A 15,598-nucleotide genomic window follows, 5' to 3' on the forward strand; every position below is an offset into this window, starting at 1 on the left:
GAGCTGAGCAATTTTCCACCTCACGTACCACTGGACCTCACATTCTGAAATCCTTCACTCTACGTTTTGTTTCTATTGTTCGCTGTACAGACGCGCCTGAAGAGTCGCTATTAGAAGGACTGCTCTCAAATGGACAAGGCCGGTGATATGGCCTGAAAGGCCAGATGTCACTAATTGCATTCCTTCAGTGGCGCAGGCAAGCGCGATGCGCCTTCTATTGCGGGTTATTTACTGGGCGGGGCAATTCTGAGGCGTTTGAGTAAAGTCAGACTGGCTTTTATTCTCCGGCCCGACGCAGGTGCACTGCACAAGATCGAATCTCTTCTCCACGAACACCCACACTTCAACAACATGCTATCCCTACAACGCAATGAAAGTAAATGTAGTATACCAAATACCCTTTTGAGCAAAATGTATTGTGTAATATAGGTAGGCCTACTGCTTGGGGTGTTTATTACTTTTAGTGAATATTAATTTGAAGCCTCGAAAATATATTTTTCACCTGAGCAGGTAGGCCTAGCCTAGAGATTAGCACCTTGAAACTGCTGTAATACGATGATTCACGTGAGCTGCTTAGCAATGTGATTGGCATATTTGTAAGCAAGCTGACTTAATGCCTGTTATATTTGGCAGGCCTACACTGTATGCGTAAACATAACAAACAACGATATTATGTAAACACAGACCCTTTATGGGGGGTTTCGTATGTTCATTGTCATACCCAAACTTTGAATATCACAATCATGAAATGAGAAAATATTGCTAATCAACAATCCAAATTATTGAGATTGCACACCGCAAAAACTTTGTATCGTTTTGAAAAACGGTGCGCGATCTTGGTAACTATGTGAGATACACACGGCCCGGGAACAATTTAAACATCATACTGCTTTAATTTAGACAATTGCAATATTTCCCCTAATTTAAAAAAAAGAAGAAGAAATCCCAAGGATCAGGCCAAACGAGCCCTTTCATAGCTTACCTAAAAGCTAAGAAAAACTGCTTGGTATAGGGTACTTTGATTGAATAACCCCCTCGAAATCCTGCATTGCAACATTAAAAATGTAAGAACATCATCATTAGTGCAATCAATGAGCTCGTAATTGCGCAGAAACACTAAAAGACTCGCAAAAAAACACATTTTATACATAATTTTTGTTTTCTTTGTACACGGATCAATGCCAATACAAAATTACAATAAACACAATTCTCTCTTTTTTTGTTAACTGGAACCGTCAGCAGGCCTACTCCCTAATTCCAGCTAATCCCAACAGGGCGTCAGTGATCCGATCATTCCCGTGTTATCTTCGCATATCCCATTCAAAGTGAGGGGATTGCGGAGTAGGTGGACACCGTAACGAGACTCTCGTGTTAGCAAACTGTTATCGAAACTCCGGTATAGAAAATAATAACAAGCGAATAAAGCTTGTCGTTAGCTATGATGAAGATACTTTTAATGGTGTCAAATTATATATCGATAGTTGTAACAGACAAACTGACGTATTTTCTCCACTGAAATTTGCTGCGCTGATTATCTCATAATTGGGCGCTCAGAGAATTCGCATTAAGAGTAGCCTAGTAGGCCTATGCCTATCCTTATACCTCCGCGTAAGAGAATTTCCACGACATTACGGAGATAGATTACCCATAGGTAGGCCACATTTTACGTTTAACTATGAGCATTACTTGTTCGGCAATTTGAAAGGTTGATAACACATGGTAAAGGATTGCATTCAGGCCCTTCTTTTCTGCGCCTACTGCTGTTTTTCTTTACCGACAAGTCAAATTAGCATAATGGCTCGCGTATCATCTTGCCTCTCTCAAGTAACACCTACGATAAAGTACTTAGAGGCGAGAGGAACTGTGGCGTCAGCGGTTGATGGTGAAAGTTGTTGTGGGGCCAGCGCTGCAGGTTATTTTACAAGATATAAAAGTTAGTCAGTGAGGGACTGTTTATCAAAGCATAGCGTTCAAGTAGCCTAAATAAACAAATAAAACAATCATTAACAACAAATTTTTCAATTTACGAATAGCCTATTGTTCGAGAATCTCAATTTTATGCTAGTAGTAGCCTATTCAACTGGTGTATGTAGGCTACACTAACAGCGCCGTGTAAAAATAATAACAACACCAGGGCCCCTACACCTTAACAGGCCAGCACCTCACCCCCATTTCAGTTCGTATTTCGGTGATTACAGGTCGCTTAGAAATGAATGGAGGCCCTGTTGTGAGAATAGCTTAAGGCCCCAGTGGGGTGTCTTGACGGGGCATTAGGCTTGCACTCAGGAAAAAGTAAAGACTGCAAAGTGGCCGATAGTCTTCAAAGTGTGGTCGTTGCGTCTCGCTCTCTCTCAGTTCTGGGATGTTTTTACAATACTCATCCAACAAAAAACATTTCCTCCTGAGCACATTTGGTTACTCACGACCGATAATTGGCTACAGTGTATTGAGGACACCACATCCTTTTCTTGCGTGACCAAATATCGACATGATCACCTTATGTACTCAAACTAGAGTTTGGTTATAGATTGATGGCAAAATGAAACCTCTGACAAACTCAATTTAAACGAATTTACTTAACCCAATGTTAATATAACTTTGCTTCATGACATTTCCCGGTTCAAAAATGATTTTGCTGGACTACGAGTTGGAGAAGTGTAGGCTAACTGACACAATCCGTTATTCTTATGAACAGGCCCTCTTCTTTGTTTGGGTCTTGGTGTTTATCCAAAGCACCAACCAAACAACAATTTTCTGTTTCTGTTGATAAGTCTATGCCGAGGTGTAACGAATTACTTGTAAGAACTATGATGATGATTGATTCATATATTCATATACATGCAGTAATATACATTACTTGCCATTCTTAAATTAGCTGAGCTGAGCTTCTTTCGCCAATGCACGTCACGGTGGGCGATACCCTCATTATAATATAACGAAGAAAATGCTGAATTCAGTCGCCACCAATGGGAGGGAAATGGGGCGTGGTCTCAAACTACAAGAAGTGTAGTTCACTTACCTGAGCTTAACTGGTTGTAAATAGGCATCGGAAATCGTAGTATTCGTTGTCGGGCTGCCGCTATCGTAAAACTTCGTCATGAAAACTCTAACTGCCGAGCTCCCAGACCAGAAAGATGTAAGAAGGGTAAGAATGAGATTCTGTTACTTTCATTTTTTTAAATTTTAGCTGCTACGTTTAATATGTACGTATATGTATGCAACATTAAATTCGTTTATGCTCTTTAGTAGCTATTTAAAATCGCACTGTAAAACGTAAAATGTGTTAGTAAGGTCTGAATGCATTGTATTGGCTTTGTATTTTCAACCAAGAAATATTGTGGAATAGGTTACTCAAAAGAACAGGGAAAACTATATAAATTCACCAGCAAATTCTAAATTGCAACATGTAATCCTTCGTGGTTGAATCTGCTGATGTTGCTCCAGCAATAGCTTTGCAGCAGGCACTTCAAAGGATGACTGGTGCCTTTCTGTCCCTACTCTCGCAGGTCCCCAAGCCCCTGATGGAGAAGCGGAGAAGAGACCGCATCAATAACAGCCTGGAGACTCTGCGTCTGTTACTGTTAGAGAATACACACAATGAGGTTGGTTTTTACTAAAAAACCACCATTATCATATACCATACACACTTGCTGAGGAAAACGGTCATGTTTCATCTTTCATCATTATTTTTTCGCCTGTGTCCCTGACCCATTCCTAATTTTTGAAATCTGTTTGCTTCATCACTCTATTCCTGCAGAAACTACGGAACCCCAAAGTGGAGAAGGCTGAAATTTTGGAGAGTGTGGTTGACTTCCTGAAGGCAGAGCAGGAGGGAGGACACGAGGCTTGGCCAACATTCGGAGGAAAGAGAGACAGACCTGGAGGGGAGGACGGGGAGATGAAGTCACCCAGCAAGCATCACCACAGCTACCACAGGGGCATGAGGACATGTCTGTTAAGGGTTGGCCACTTCATCGCAGCTAAGAGTCATGAGCTGGAGGACAGCAGCGAGGAGTGCCCACAGGCAAAATCCCCACTGTATCATGTGCATTCCCCTCCATATCCACCATTAGCAGTGGAAACCCAATTGCCCATCACCCAAGACTTGGAGTCCAAGCCTGGTCTTCACATGCCCCCACGGAAAATTCTCCCATATGGGCAACTGGCCTCTCCTTGTTCTTCCTTAGGTATGAAGAGGCTTCCCCAGGCGAGAGTCTGTCCCACTATCTCTCATGTGCTCAGCAACAGCAGCAGTGGGGTGCCATCCTCAAAATCATCTGCTGTTCTCAGTGACACAGTGTGGAGGCCCTGGCCACAGTAGAGACAGCCTCATATTTGTACAGAGAAGATCTCTTTCAGCTACCTGGACAGCTGCTAGGAAACTGGATTCTCACTCATCACCCATTACTGCAGGGCAGACCGTTATTTGGTCAACCCAGCCAATCGGTTCAAATGGCTTTTGCTGATGTGGTGTTATGTTAGTAGAACAGAGGGACATACAAAGAGTACATTGCTATCCAGGAATCAGACTGTTCAGGCTCTGAAAGACTGTAATATGTGTAAATATACAGCATATGTATATATGTATTTTTCTGTACTGATGATTGTGTTGAGATTACATTGGTGTATATATACTATTACAATGTTCCTGTTACAGAACAAGGCTAACAATTTAATGAGATAATTTTAAAACAGATAAACATTTGCTTCTGTTTGCTTTTTTATATAATTTTTGATTTGTTATTTGACCTAAAATAGGCTTTGTCACTACCAAGGGGGAAATAAGAACAGTACTTGCAGTATTGTTGTTATATATATATTTTTGTATACATTTTTGTATAATTATTTTCCCATCTATTTTTTCTGTTTTTACTCAAGTGAAAATGACAATGAACTATTTTGAAGGTCTTTGTTATTTTGTTTCATACAGTATGCCATTAAGTTGATGGTTAAGGTACTGTTATAAGTGTTTTCTATTTTATGAAAAGTTTGTTTCAAATCAAATAGTTCCATGGAGTTTTAATCAGAAATGTTATCGAGAAACAAAATTCCTATTGCTCAAGCAGTATATTTTCACATTTTAGATGAATTTGATATCGTAGATTATTAGCATTTTGTAAGAAGAGCTTTATCCATATATAACTGCTTGGATCAAGTATGAAGGTTTTTTTTTTTTAATTCAAAGTAAAACGCAATTTTGGACTTGGAAGGATTTAGGTATTAAACTCAAAAACCTTTGCAATCTCTCCTGATTGAATTACTTCTAATTAGTTTTTTTCCTGTAGATTCTTCAACAAGAAATCACTCCCTTTTATATTAAATGGGCAATCACGAAAGCATTGGTTTGTATTTTTTACGTTAAAAATGAGCAACTGCTTGTCCAAATGCGGTAGGAGAAATAAACAAATTTATAACTGGATTTTGTTGTCGTCTTCATCCTTATGAATTTCCCTGTGTTATGGTTGTCTAGCTAAATCTATTCAAAAGCCCCCTTAGGCATGTCTCTTCTTTCAGTAAAATGGTGATCTCTTCGATTTCTTGAACAGACTACTCTGTTCAAGAGCCCCCACTGTCCATGAGTACTAATGTCCAGCATTTAACTATACATCCATTCAAGGCCAATGTTCCCAATTTGAATTTCCACAAGGGCTGTTACAATTAAATGGGTGCATGCTTTGGATGGAAGGACAGTGATTGCACATTGTGATGCCCGTGTGAGACTGATGACTTGTCCACTGATCAACAACAATCTTTTGTCACATGCAGGTAGTAAGCACAGTTAATTAATTGCTTACACCAAGTGGGGTGGGGGTGGGGGAGATTAAGCACAACTGCAAAATGATTTGGTTCCCACATTCAATTACAAAGAAAAGGATGTGACTTCTAAAGCACATTGATTTAACATCAGTTTTTAAAAGCTTCCCATCTGGTGTTCATAAGGAACAGCACAAGGGATTTTTTCCTATAAACAGACAGCTCTTAAAAACAAACGTCAGTTATGTAATTTACTTATAATGGACTTGGCGAATCCAGGCTACTGCTGGATCGTCTATTCTGGATGCAGAAGGCCACTTTCAGGCCGACCACAGGAATGAACGAGGAAAAAGTGTGTACAGATACGTAATATTTCGTTTCAGGGATATAAACGTTGGCGCGCACACGGGTTAGGACGGGTTTGGCGCTTGGTCGCACACGCGTTAGAACGGGTTTGTCGCCAGTTATTTCTCTGCTAGGATGTGAGCATAGTTTACTTCATAAGCAACGGTGTCGTCTTTTCGAGATTTGTACAACAGTTTGATATGCCTTACTAAACTTTAATTAAGCACTTCATCGAGTTGTATTATCTGCATTCCTCTAAGAAACACTCGTGTCCATAGCAATACCATTTTGCTTCAAAGGACGGGGTTTAGTGCCACTGTGGTGAGTTCTGAACAGGACGCGCTTTTATGTGCAGATTTACGATGCTTGGCGGTCTGTGTTAAACCAAAAACAAAGGGATTAAATCGAAATCAGATTACGAAATCATTTGAGAGGAACCCCTTTCTCTCCAATAACGGGAGTGGCGTGGCTGAGCGGTATTATTGGAATCAATCCCTCAAATACTATTAGGCCTACCCGTTTTTGCAATAAGTGGATTAAGTGATGGAGACTTCTTTTTTATCTTCTCGGCGGATGTTTACTTAAAAGTGTCCAAGGGGCATAATGACTCGGGGTCTTAAACCAGTTTGGATAAACGTTGCTTTTCTTTATGGTAAAGTACATAGTGAATTCAGAGGAAAATAATAAAAATGTTTATTCAAGGAATGGTAGCCTATTCGTGCAGTTGAAACACAAAGAAAAAACATTCCTTCAGTTGCAAAAGTCTTACATTTCAATTGAAATATACATTCTAACAAATCAGGGGCATGACCAAAAAATAAACAGCACTTCTTCTATTTATATTTATGAGTACGCTTTTTCTTACTAAGGAGTATAACAAAAACACACCTGCAGCTGCATGAATTATTAGCTTCTCATAAAATATTAACACATGTCTCAAACAAGCATTATGGGTTCAAACTTGCCACAGGCATTCTTGGAGAAAGGTGGCATCGTGCTGCATTACACCTGGTTTAATATGCCATGTCTGATGTTAGAACCAAAGTTAAAGAGAAAATCATAAAAATTAATTATAGAATATTGCATTGTGCTTCCAACTGTCCACGATGTGCATGCAGATGTATGATACAGGCATGAGTAGATTGAGTAGCATGACTGAATGATTTCTCCCCTGATTTCTTGCAGACAGTCAGGCTGAGTGAAAGACTTCATTGCTCTTGGCTTTGTTAACATTACACTAGTGTATAGCTACACATGAAATGCACCAACACTTTAACTCTTCCAGATACGTCAAATTAAAAAAGTTAATACTAAACAGTCAAGTAAACTACACTGCATTGTGATCACTTAGCAGACGCAACTTAAAGAGGTGAAGAGCATCAGTGTTAGTCTCAGGAATACAAAAGTGATACATCAACAAGAAGGCACAAAAGGCCCATTTATGATCTTTAAGTGTAAAGTTAAGCTAACAACCACCGTTGGTATTGTAACAAAAATACATACCACTAGGCAGCTGACCTATCTTACACAGCTATACCTATAAATTACATTTCACTGTGAAACAGACCGGGATAATAATGGGATACAGAGAAAATAGCCCCAGGCTGTTGAAGGCATTCAAGTCAGATGTTATTTTCCAGCAAAAGCTGCCTTGTGCGGACTACATCCCACTGGTCTTCACTTCAGGGTGAATGGTGCCCAACTGTTATCTACTGTACAAACCAAACAAACAATTATCGTAAATACTGATGTGCACCTATAGCCTACCCATAACATTATCTCAAAAGGAAATCCACAAAGAAAAGAAAAACGATAGGGATGGTCAGGAAATCAACCACTACGCATTCATTATATACACAGTGCATATGTACTTGGACAGTGGTACGTTGCCTTCTGTCTTCAGAAAGTTAATTGCATGTTCAGCTAGATTCAGGTCACGTGATTGACTTGGCCCATCAAGATCATTCCACTTTTTGGCCATGAATCCCTGATTAATTTATCATTTTTCAGCCTCATTATGGCTTGTTTTACCAATATTGACACTGCTTTGGTCACCAGATAACAGTACCAGACTCCAAATATAACGCCACACCTAAAATCAACACTTTTTCATTAGCTTTGTTGTGCATGAAATAATGAAGAAACAACCCGGAGCTGGCCAAGAAGCAGCTGAGCAGCCAAGCTGAGCAGCCAATTGTCCAACTACATGTGGTGCCCTAAAGTGAGAGAAATATGAATGCATGATCCATCTCATTAATAACACATTTTCACCCTTTCGCCTTGTATATCATTATACAATCTATCACACTGTCCATTGGACAGAAAGTTAAGTACCATGTCCAGTGGTAAAGCATAGACAATTGTCTGCTATTAACTGAAAGATTCACCAGCTGTAGGCCTTCTACTTGCTGAATTTCTCAAACAAACAGTACAGCTGGTGTATCTTTCAGTTAATATTTGGCTATGTGTATTACCTAAACATAACTTCATTGCACAATTTTATAAATGCCGACAATTTTATTTACACCACAGTTAAATCACGGCATAGCCTATCCGTTACAGTTCAATCATTGACGCGCTAAATATGTAACGTTTCAATATCTATATACCGTGTGTCTTTGAACACATTGGATGACCGGGTCGTAACGAAAGCTTTCCCACGACCACATGCATCTGTGAATTGGTTAAAGAGAGAAACCCAACAGCTTGAACTAAAGAAGAGTTAATTCTCACAGGTAACAAAAATGGTCAGCTCACCTTCTCGTGAGAAAGTGCGCAGGGACCGAGGGCAAAGTTCTAATCTCACGCTCACACATTTACGTTGCCATATTGCAGAGAATATGGAAACACAATGAATGCTACGTAGATTGCGAACTAATTCTATTTAGATTTTTCTATTAGGTTGTATCAAGATTTGGTAAATGGTAAATGGACTGCATTTATGTAGATTTACGTCCATTCACGGATCAATAGGCTTTCACATCGACTGGCGTAAGTAAACCAACACAAACCTTAAAATTACATATTTATAGCGCGTCATGACAAAAATATTCAGGAATAAACACAAAGGGACAGTGAACAGTCATGCTAGTTAAGAATAACAGCATCAGTAGGCTAGGTGATCTTTGTATGCACACGCGCGCACTGATCAGACAACTGCATCGCAGTTGTAGCTCATGAGGTGTTAAAATGTATTTGCATACCACTCTACTTGCGCCAAAAGTTTTACTGTGAAATTCATCACAGCCGCCTCGTGCCTTTGAAAAAAAACATTTGCATTTCAAACCTAAAGACAATACACTGTGCGAACGCGTGGCAAAGGAATACTGCATTTCGGTTTGACAACAAATGCTGAAGGGGTAGATGCACAATACTGTGCATCCACAGCAAGTTATTTAATTAGGGGTAATGCAGTATTAAATGTACTGCAAAGTTAAGCTCGCCGATTGTTTGTTTGGGGCAGGGGTCCAAGCCTTGATTGGTTTTCACATCTTAATTGGGTCACAAAATTTCAGTCATCAAAATGAACAATCCAGCAAAAATGTGAATTATTCGGGATTTTTTATTTTGGGCGAATAACATTATTAAATATACTTTCTCACACACATGAAGCCAGTTAGAAATGCCTTTCGAATGTCCTCTTTCAGGAACTTTCCATTCATTTCGATAGGATCGCCTACAATCCAAGGGAGCCTGTTATACAAAGCAAGCTCTCTGCCGTCCAATTAGGGGCCAAACTCAACGTCATCTGAGGGGTGGAGTTTCCTGGTAAAATAGGCGGAGTGAAAGACGCTGGTATTCACCATGGTTAGTTTAAAAGGCATACCGACAGTTATCCTTCGTTTGTTCTTCGTGCCTGTTGCAGAAAAGGGTATGGTTTACTGGAAAAGCAGATGATCACAGCCTGCTTCAATATCTAATTCATCATATCCACAAGAAAAGGGACGACTGGTGTATAAGAAGATGAAGCTACTCAAATCAACCCAAATCAAAGACTTAAAGAAGAGCAAGGTATGAATCTAGGGCCCATGCGATCCATTATATGAACTGGAACTTCATGTATGTGTAAGATTTAGTAAAGAATTATTTCCAAAGGGGATCATTTAATTATGAGTTTTATAGATATAAGTCAAAATACAAGCATTTTGATGTAGTGCAGTGTGGAAATTAAGGTCAAATTGCATCTCTGTGTTGTTTGATGTTGACACATTTCAAATAAAATTATAAAGGGCAAATAATAATAGTGGCATTAAGTGAATTGTCATTACTGATTTTGACTCCTAATTTTCCTCTCACCATGTTATTTTGACAGCTCCTAAAGTCAGAGGTGGAGAGACATCGGAGAGAGAGAATGAACCGCAGTCTGGAGAGTCTGAGGGCCCTGTTGCTGAGGGGACAGCATGAACCGGTGAGTGACTCCCCCGCTCCCACTCGCTCTCTGTATCTATCAGTGCCCTACCTCACCCACCAATTAAATCTCTCTCAGTGCCTACCTCACCCACCCTTTAAATCTCTCTCAGTGCCTACCTTACCCGCTTTCTCTTTACATCTCTCACCCTAAATGTAGAATAAAGGAACATTACCTCTCACCTGTCCCAGTTCAGTAACAATGTACCAATCGCTTCGGCACCTCTTTTATAGTGTCTTGCCAGTGGACGAGTGGAGAAGGCTGAGATCCTGGAGCACACAGTCCTTCTCCTGCGGAATACCGAGAACACGGTTCCACGCGAAGGGTCGGAACGACGGCACTTTCAGGACGGCTTTGAGGCCTGTCTGAAGCAAGCCGCACAGTTCCTGAAAGTTGAGGGCGAGGGACGGGAGGTAGGGAGAGCTTTGACGGACACGCTGTCCTTTCGTCGGCCGCGACCCTCCGCCCGCGACGCCACGACGCGACCCTCCGCTTGCCCTCCCGGGACACAGTCGGAGGAGCCGCCTGTCCGAGCGCGGCAGCAAGGCTGGAAGTGCAGGCAGCAGCCCTGCGCGGCCGTCAGGAGTCATCACTTCCCACACCAAAGAGCTCCGCTGGCACATACGGACCCAAACAGTGCCCAGCGCCACCGCAGAAATACCCCTACAACCCTCTGTTCGCCATCCGGCACACACAGCCAGGCGATGTGGAGACCCTGGTCTTGAAACAAACAGGGAGAGGCCTCCTCTTATATATGGGACACTGTATTATGCTGAATGTAATATACTCACATGTAAATAGACAGATATGTAAATATGTAAATAAAACATACATTTATATATAATGTTATTTTCTTGTGTAACTGTAATAATATGAAATGCTATAGTTTTAGTAAATTGTTTTGAGGTTTAGTGCACCAGTCACAAGATTGAAATGTAAATAATGAACATTGTAAATTATACCCTGAGTAAATACAATTGACATTTCTTCCCATGTATGCAAATATGTTAAATATTATCTGTATTGTATATCTCTTCTTGACGCATAAGAGACAAGAAGATACTGTATCTGTATATTTTGGAATACAAAATTAAAAACATATCAGCCATATGATTACATATATGATCTGTATTTAGTGAAATTATTTGATTATGTTAAATAAAACATCATGCATTCTTTCATATAATTTATTCAAATTGTTTACTGCTCGCTTTGATTAGGCCCACTCTATTCACACACACACACACACACACACACACACACACACCATTTCTTACTTAATTCAGTGAACACCCACCCAACTGCATACATGGACACACGCACACTTAAAGGCACAAACCCCAATGAATGTTTTGTGTATAATAAAATTAAGTATTTTGTACTTTAGACAGTGAACAGTTTGTACATAAAACTATTTTGTCAGAATGAATGGCCAACCCTGAAAGAGTTAGACCCTCACAAAGGAGTGTCTTAATACATTCCTGCTTGGAGGACAAAAATTCTCTGTGTATAATCTATGATCATGTATTTTGTAAATTACACAGAGAGGTGTTCTCATTTAGCCTTCTTTCGACTTCAATACTGGGAATAAAATAACCTGATCTCTCATGCTGGCCTTTATGTAACACTACTACAGTAACTACTACTACTTCACTAAAAATGATCAGTTCCCAATTATTACTATGTGTATATTATTATATAGATATATATGCCTAAATACAGTATCTTCATCTAATAAGTAGAGCCTAACACCATCTTAATATTTAATTCAATTCCACCGTTTATCAAGTAGGCCACATAGAATTTCAAATGATGCACATTGTGTAATATTATCATTTTATTTATTTTTAATTTTTAATTAAAGAAGTGAACATTGGACATGGAGCTGTTTTCATTCAGAAAAGGCTATTTCCTTCTTCCATTTGTTTGGTTGTGTTAACCGTTAATCAGTTGAGAGATGCCCTATAGGTCCATCACTCCTGTTTCCTTTCACACTGGAATTCCAGTCTGGCACTTTTTGAACACCTCAAGCTGACACTTATTCGTGGGAATGATTATACTTTAACTGACCATAAGATGGAGGGTGTCAGCCAAATTCCGTGTCACACCAAGCACCATTAGCCTATTCCAGCTCTTTGTAGTGACACCATCAGATGTAACTTGTCGATGAAGGGCAACTCGTGTACTGACCGAAACTAGACTCGAATTAAACTTGGTTCACGCGCAGACCGAAACCGTTTTGCAATTTAAGCCCACGTTAGAATGAAAAATAAAAAAATAAATAAAAGAGTACTTCTTTGGCATGATGCTATCCATTTTCAGTTTATCCATTCGATTGACTAGTAGGCCTTTCAGCCAGATTAAACTAGGTCTAAGAACGGATCGGTAGGCCTATATTTCCCCAAAATTGTTACGCATGGAACATGAAACATTTGAACGTAGAAAACATCAACGAAGGATTCCCACGTATGATACTCACTGTGAGGTTGAATGCCGTGGTGACACTTGAAACACGTAGACCAATAAAAAGTACAATTTACGTTTGCCACGTCTTACACCAAATGTTTGCCTAATGTTTGTCTCGTATTGTTTTATGGTTAAAGGAGAGCACAACCCAACTTTCCAAGGCCAGTCACACTGGGAAACGATAATTGCTTGTTATAGCTAAATAATTAATGTATCAGTATGTGTAGAATTAAGAATCACTCCTCAATGCAAATTGCATTACCTTGGTTCAAACAGCACAGTCCCAGTGGTTCCGTTTTCACTCGGCGCCTTCTGCTGTGGAAGGTGAGTCAAGGGCACGTGTGTCGTCCACAGCCACATATGGCACACGAGCGACACCCATGTGAGATATTTCACCTCTGTTCTTCGTTTGTCGCATGGCGGTATGTGCTTTAAATGATTCGACATAAAGACACTGCCGCTGTTTAGAAAAGGCTCGTGCCTATTACGCACTCTGAGTTGATTGCACACGCAACGGGTGACAACACCGCGAGAGTGATATTGTTCAAATGATAGGGACAAATGCCTATTTGGTCGTGTTAAGAACAGCTGAAAATATTATTGTTTGTCTACAAAAGTTCCGATGATTGCACGGAGACATTAATTAAACGTTACTGTCTATTGAAACAACAATATCCAGAGTAGCGTATTAAGGACATTTTCTGTGTGCATGGAAATGTATTGTTCTCAAACGGTACTGACATTATTGACCAAACGTGGGACTACGGATGGTCACAGTTCCATAGATGCACGTGCACCACTGAAATTCTGGTCTTCTGTGAAGACTTGGCAGAATTAGTGTCAATGCCCACGCGTGAGGCCTTGTTTATTATGAGGAATGAGAAGAATATGCGTAAACTTGCACAAAGTATAATAATAAGTCTTCACATTTTTTTTGTCTTTTAGATGTTAAGACTGCACATTGAAGGTTTAGAAGTTGTAAGTAGGCCTACCCAGCACTATGAACTTAAGAAGAACTCGGTCCTATTGAAACATGACTTATTTCAGTAGATATAAAATCTCACATGCAGATGCAAGCGAAAATTATTGCAAGGCCCATAACATATTAGAGCCGTTCTAATTAAGAGATAGCATCAAGAGAGGAGGAACTGTCAGTAAGAACAATAATAATCTTTTTAAAGAACATTGTTAACATGTCCATATTACATTTGCTTGTTATATTCAGAGCAGTTCCCATGTAAGATCACTGCAATTGCCCTTGAAAAACATGCATGCTTTTCGAAACGACTAAAGTGATTTAAACATGAGAGAGAACCTAACATAATCCATTTATTGGCTCGTTGGTGCAAGTGGTGGGGGTGAAACTTTGCGATGTACTTAGGCTACAATACGACGCTGTTCTCTTAAGCATGCGCGGCCTTTTTATGCTCATTATTCATGCTGGTTTAATCCTCGGCAGGGGGGAAATGAAGGGGGAATGTTTTTCTACGCTGGGCATTAATTACACACAAAGCCACACAAAGCGATGTCCGCTGTGCTCGATCGACTTTTCATTGCAATATGAATGGATAGAGGTGGGAACACCAGGGGGTGCGCGCTTTGAGGGGGCGGCGACGAGCCTGAATTGACTGACCGCACTACTAACTGCGCGCGGTTAAAGGAATTCTTCTGCTCTGCATCTGGCCTCGTGGGCCCTTTCTCTGCCCCCTTAATTAGGGCAGATGTTTTCGTACACCCCTTTTACAAATTTAAGCGGAAAAAAGGCGAGGACGGAGGTTGCCACGTTTGAGTGAATTCATGGTGTATCAAGACTTAAAAACATCAGAACCTAATAAACCCCCCCCCCACCCCCCAAGAAAAAAAATACTTTACAGTAATTTCGTTATGCAATAAATTATATTATTTAGTTGTCTGAGTCTGATGCCTTTGCTGTAGACATGATCTGCATTTTTATGGATGTTTGTATATCCAAAGCGCCTACATTTTGTAATCCAGTCCATTGTAATGTAAATGTCTTGATATATAGCTTGGGTTGTTTTTTAAGTCATAAAATGTATTTGACATTATGTTTTAAAATAATTCTTTTGGCATTGTGATTTCCAGCAAATGTTTAATATTTCAAATACTGCAACAAACTATGGTGGCTTGAGACATGGTGAACACAGTAATGGCTGACACCACTGTTCACAATAATCCTTAAACTTTATTGGAACATGGTATTGACCCACCGTCTGGTTTGATTGACAAGGACTAGCACCACACTTAAATTTACTATCTTAAATTTTGCCCCCCCCCCCCCCCCCCCCCCAAAAAAAAAAAACAATTATTATTATTTAAAACTTGAATTATGTGACCCAGTGATAGTTGTGGCTCTAAATAATTACACAGCATGTTTATGCCAGTGGCTGGACCTGTGCAGAAAGTATGAACACCAAATTGCCAATGTGCTTATACCTTTTCTTTAAGCAAGAGCAGAGTTCTTCCCAAGTATGTCATTAAGGAGTAATTGTCTAACCTTTTAGAGTGCTATCTTACCAAGCAGAGCATTACATGCATCGTTGCTCTGAGTGTTTGTATTATCCTCAGCAAATAGTAAACATAAAACAATTTGCAGGGTGAATTATT

The 15,598-nt window shown here is 40.0% G+C and overlaps 2 protein-coding genes and 1 long non-coding RNA gene across 4 annotated transcripts; 2 read left to right on the top strand and 1 right to left on the bottom strand.

Moving 5' to 3' along the window:
- Positions 1–1,363: 1,363 nt before the first annotated feature.
- On the top strand, positions 1,364–5,104 carry her5 (hairy-related 5). 2 transcript variants are annotated; one of them, XM_035411176.1, is made up of 3 exons: positions 1,364–3,145; positions 3,507–3,602; positions 3,758–5,104. In XM_035411176.1, exons 1-3 carry the CDS (start codon positions 3,098–3,100, stop codon positions 4,319–4,321), a joined length of 708 nt encoding a protein of 235 aa, XP_035267067.1. In that variant the 5' UTR covers positions 1,364–3,097; the 3' UTR covers positions 4,322–5,104. The 2 variants fall into 2 exon arrangements, with proteins under 2 accessions (XP_035267067.1, XP_035267068.1); XM_035411177.1 differs by having other exon boundaries at positions 1,364–1,651.
- A 4,770-nt stretch (positions 5,105–9,874) lies between these two features.
- Positions 9,875–13,533, bottom strand: LOC118224079. The gene is made up of 4 exons (XR_004764563.1): positions 13,236–13,533; positions 10,683–11,227; positions 10,396–10,486; positions 9,875–9,955 (listed from the first exon to the last, which is right to left on the bottom strand). It is a non-coding gene; the product is annotated as an uncharacterized LOC118224079 (long non-coding RNA).
- On the top strand, positions 9,954–11,236 carry LOC118224078 (transcription factor HES-7.1-like). Its single transcript, XM_035411261.1, has 3 exons — positions 9,954–10,110; positions 10,412–10,507; positions 10,741–11,236. Exons 1-3 carry the CDS (start codon positions 10,063–10,065, stop codon positions 11,230–11,232), a joined length of 636 nt encoding a protein of 211 aa, XP_035267152.1. The 5' UTR covers positions 9,954–10,062; the 3' UTR covers positions 11,233–11,236.
- Positions 13,534–15,598: the final 2,065 nt, after the last annotated feature.

Source organism: Anguilla anguilla, chromosome 3, assembly GCF_013347855.1.
Source record: "Anguilla anguilla isolate fAngAng1 chromosome 3, fAngAng1.pri, whole genome shotgun sequence".
Lineage (NCBI taxonomy): Eukaryota > Metazoa > Chordata > Actinopteri > Anguilliformes > Anguillidae > Anguilla > Anguilla anguilla.

Bases quoted from the DNA above. Each gene is read 5' to 3' on its own strand.
- LOC118224078 (XM_035411261.1), top strand. From the start codon at position 10,063: ATGAAGCTACTCAAATCAACCCAAATCAAAGACTTAAAGAAGAGCAAG. The intron at 10,111-10,411 runs GTATGAATCTAG...TTATTTTGACAG, and splicing joins AAGACTTAAAGAAGAGCAAG to CTCCTAAAGTCAGAGGTGGA. The intron at 10,508-10,740 runs GTGAGTGACTCC...CCTCTTTTATAG, and splicing joins TGAGGGGACAGCATGAACCG to TGTCTTGCCAGTGGACGAGT.
- her5 (XM_035411176.1), top strand. From the start codon at position 3,098: ATGAAAACTCTAACTGCCGAGCTCCCAGACCAGAAAGATGTAAGAAGG. The intron at 3,146-3,506 runs GTAAGAATGAGA...CTACTCTCGCAG, and splicing joins ACCAGAAAGATGTAAGAAGG to GTCCCCAAGCCCCTGATGGA. The intron at 3,603-3,757 runs GTTGGTTTTTAC...CTATTCCTGCAG, and splicing joins TAGAGAATACACACAATGAG to AAACTACGGAACCCCAAAGT.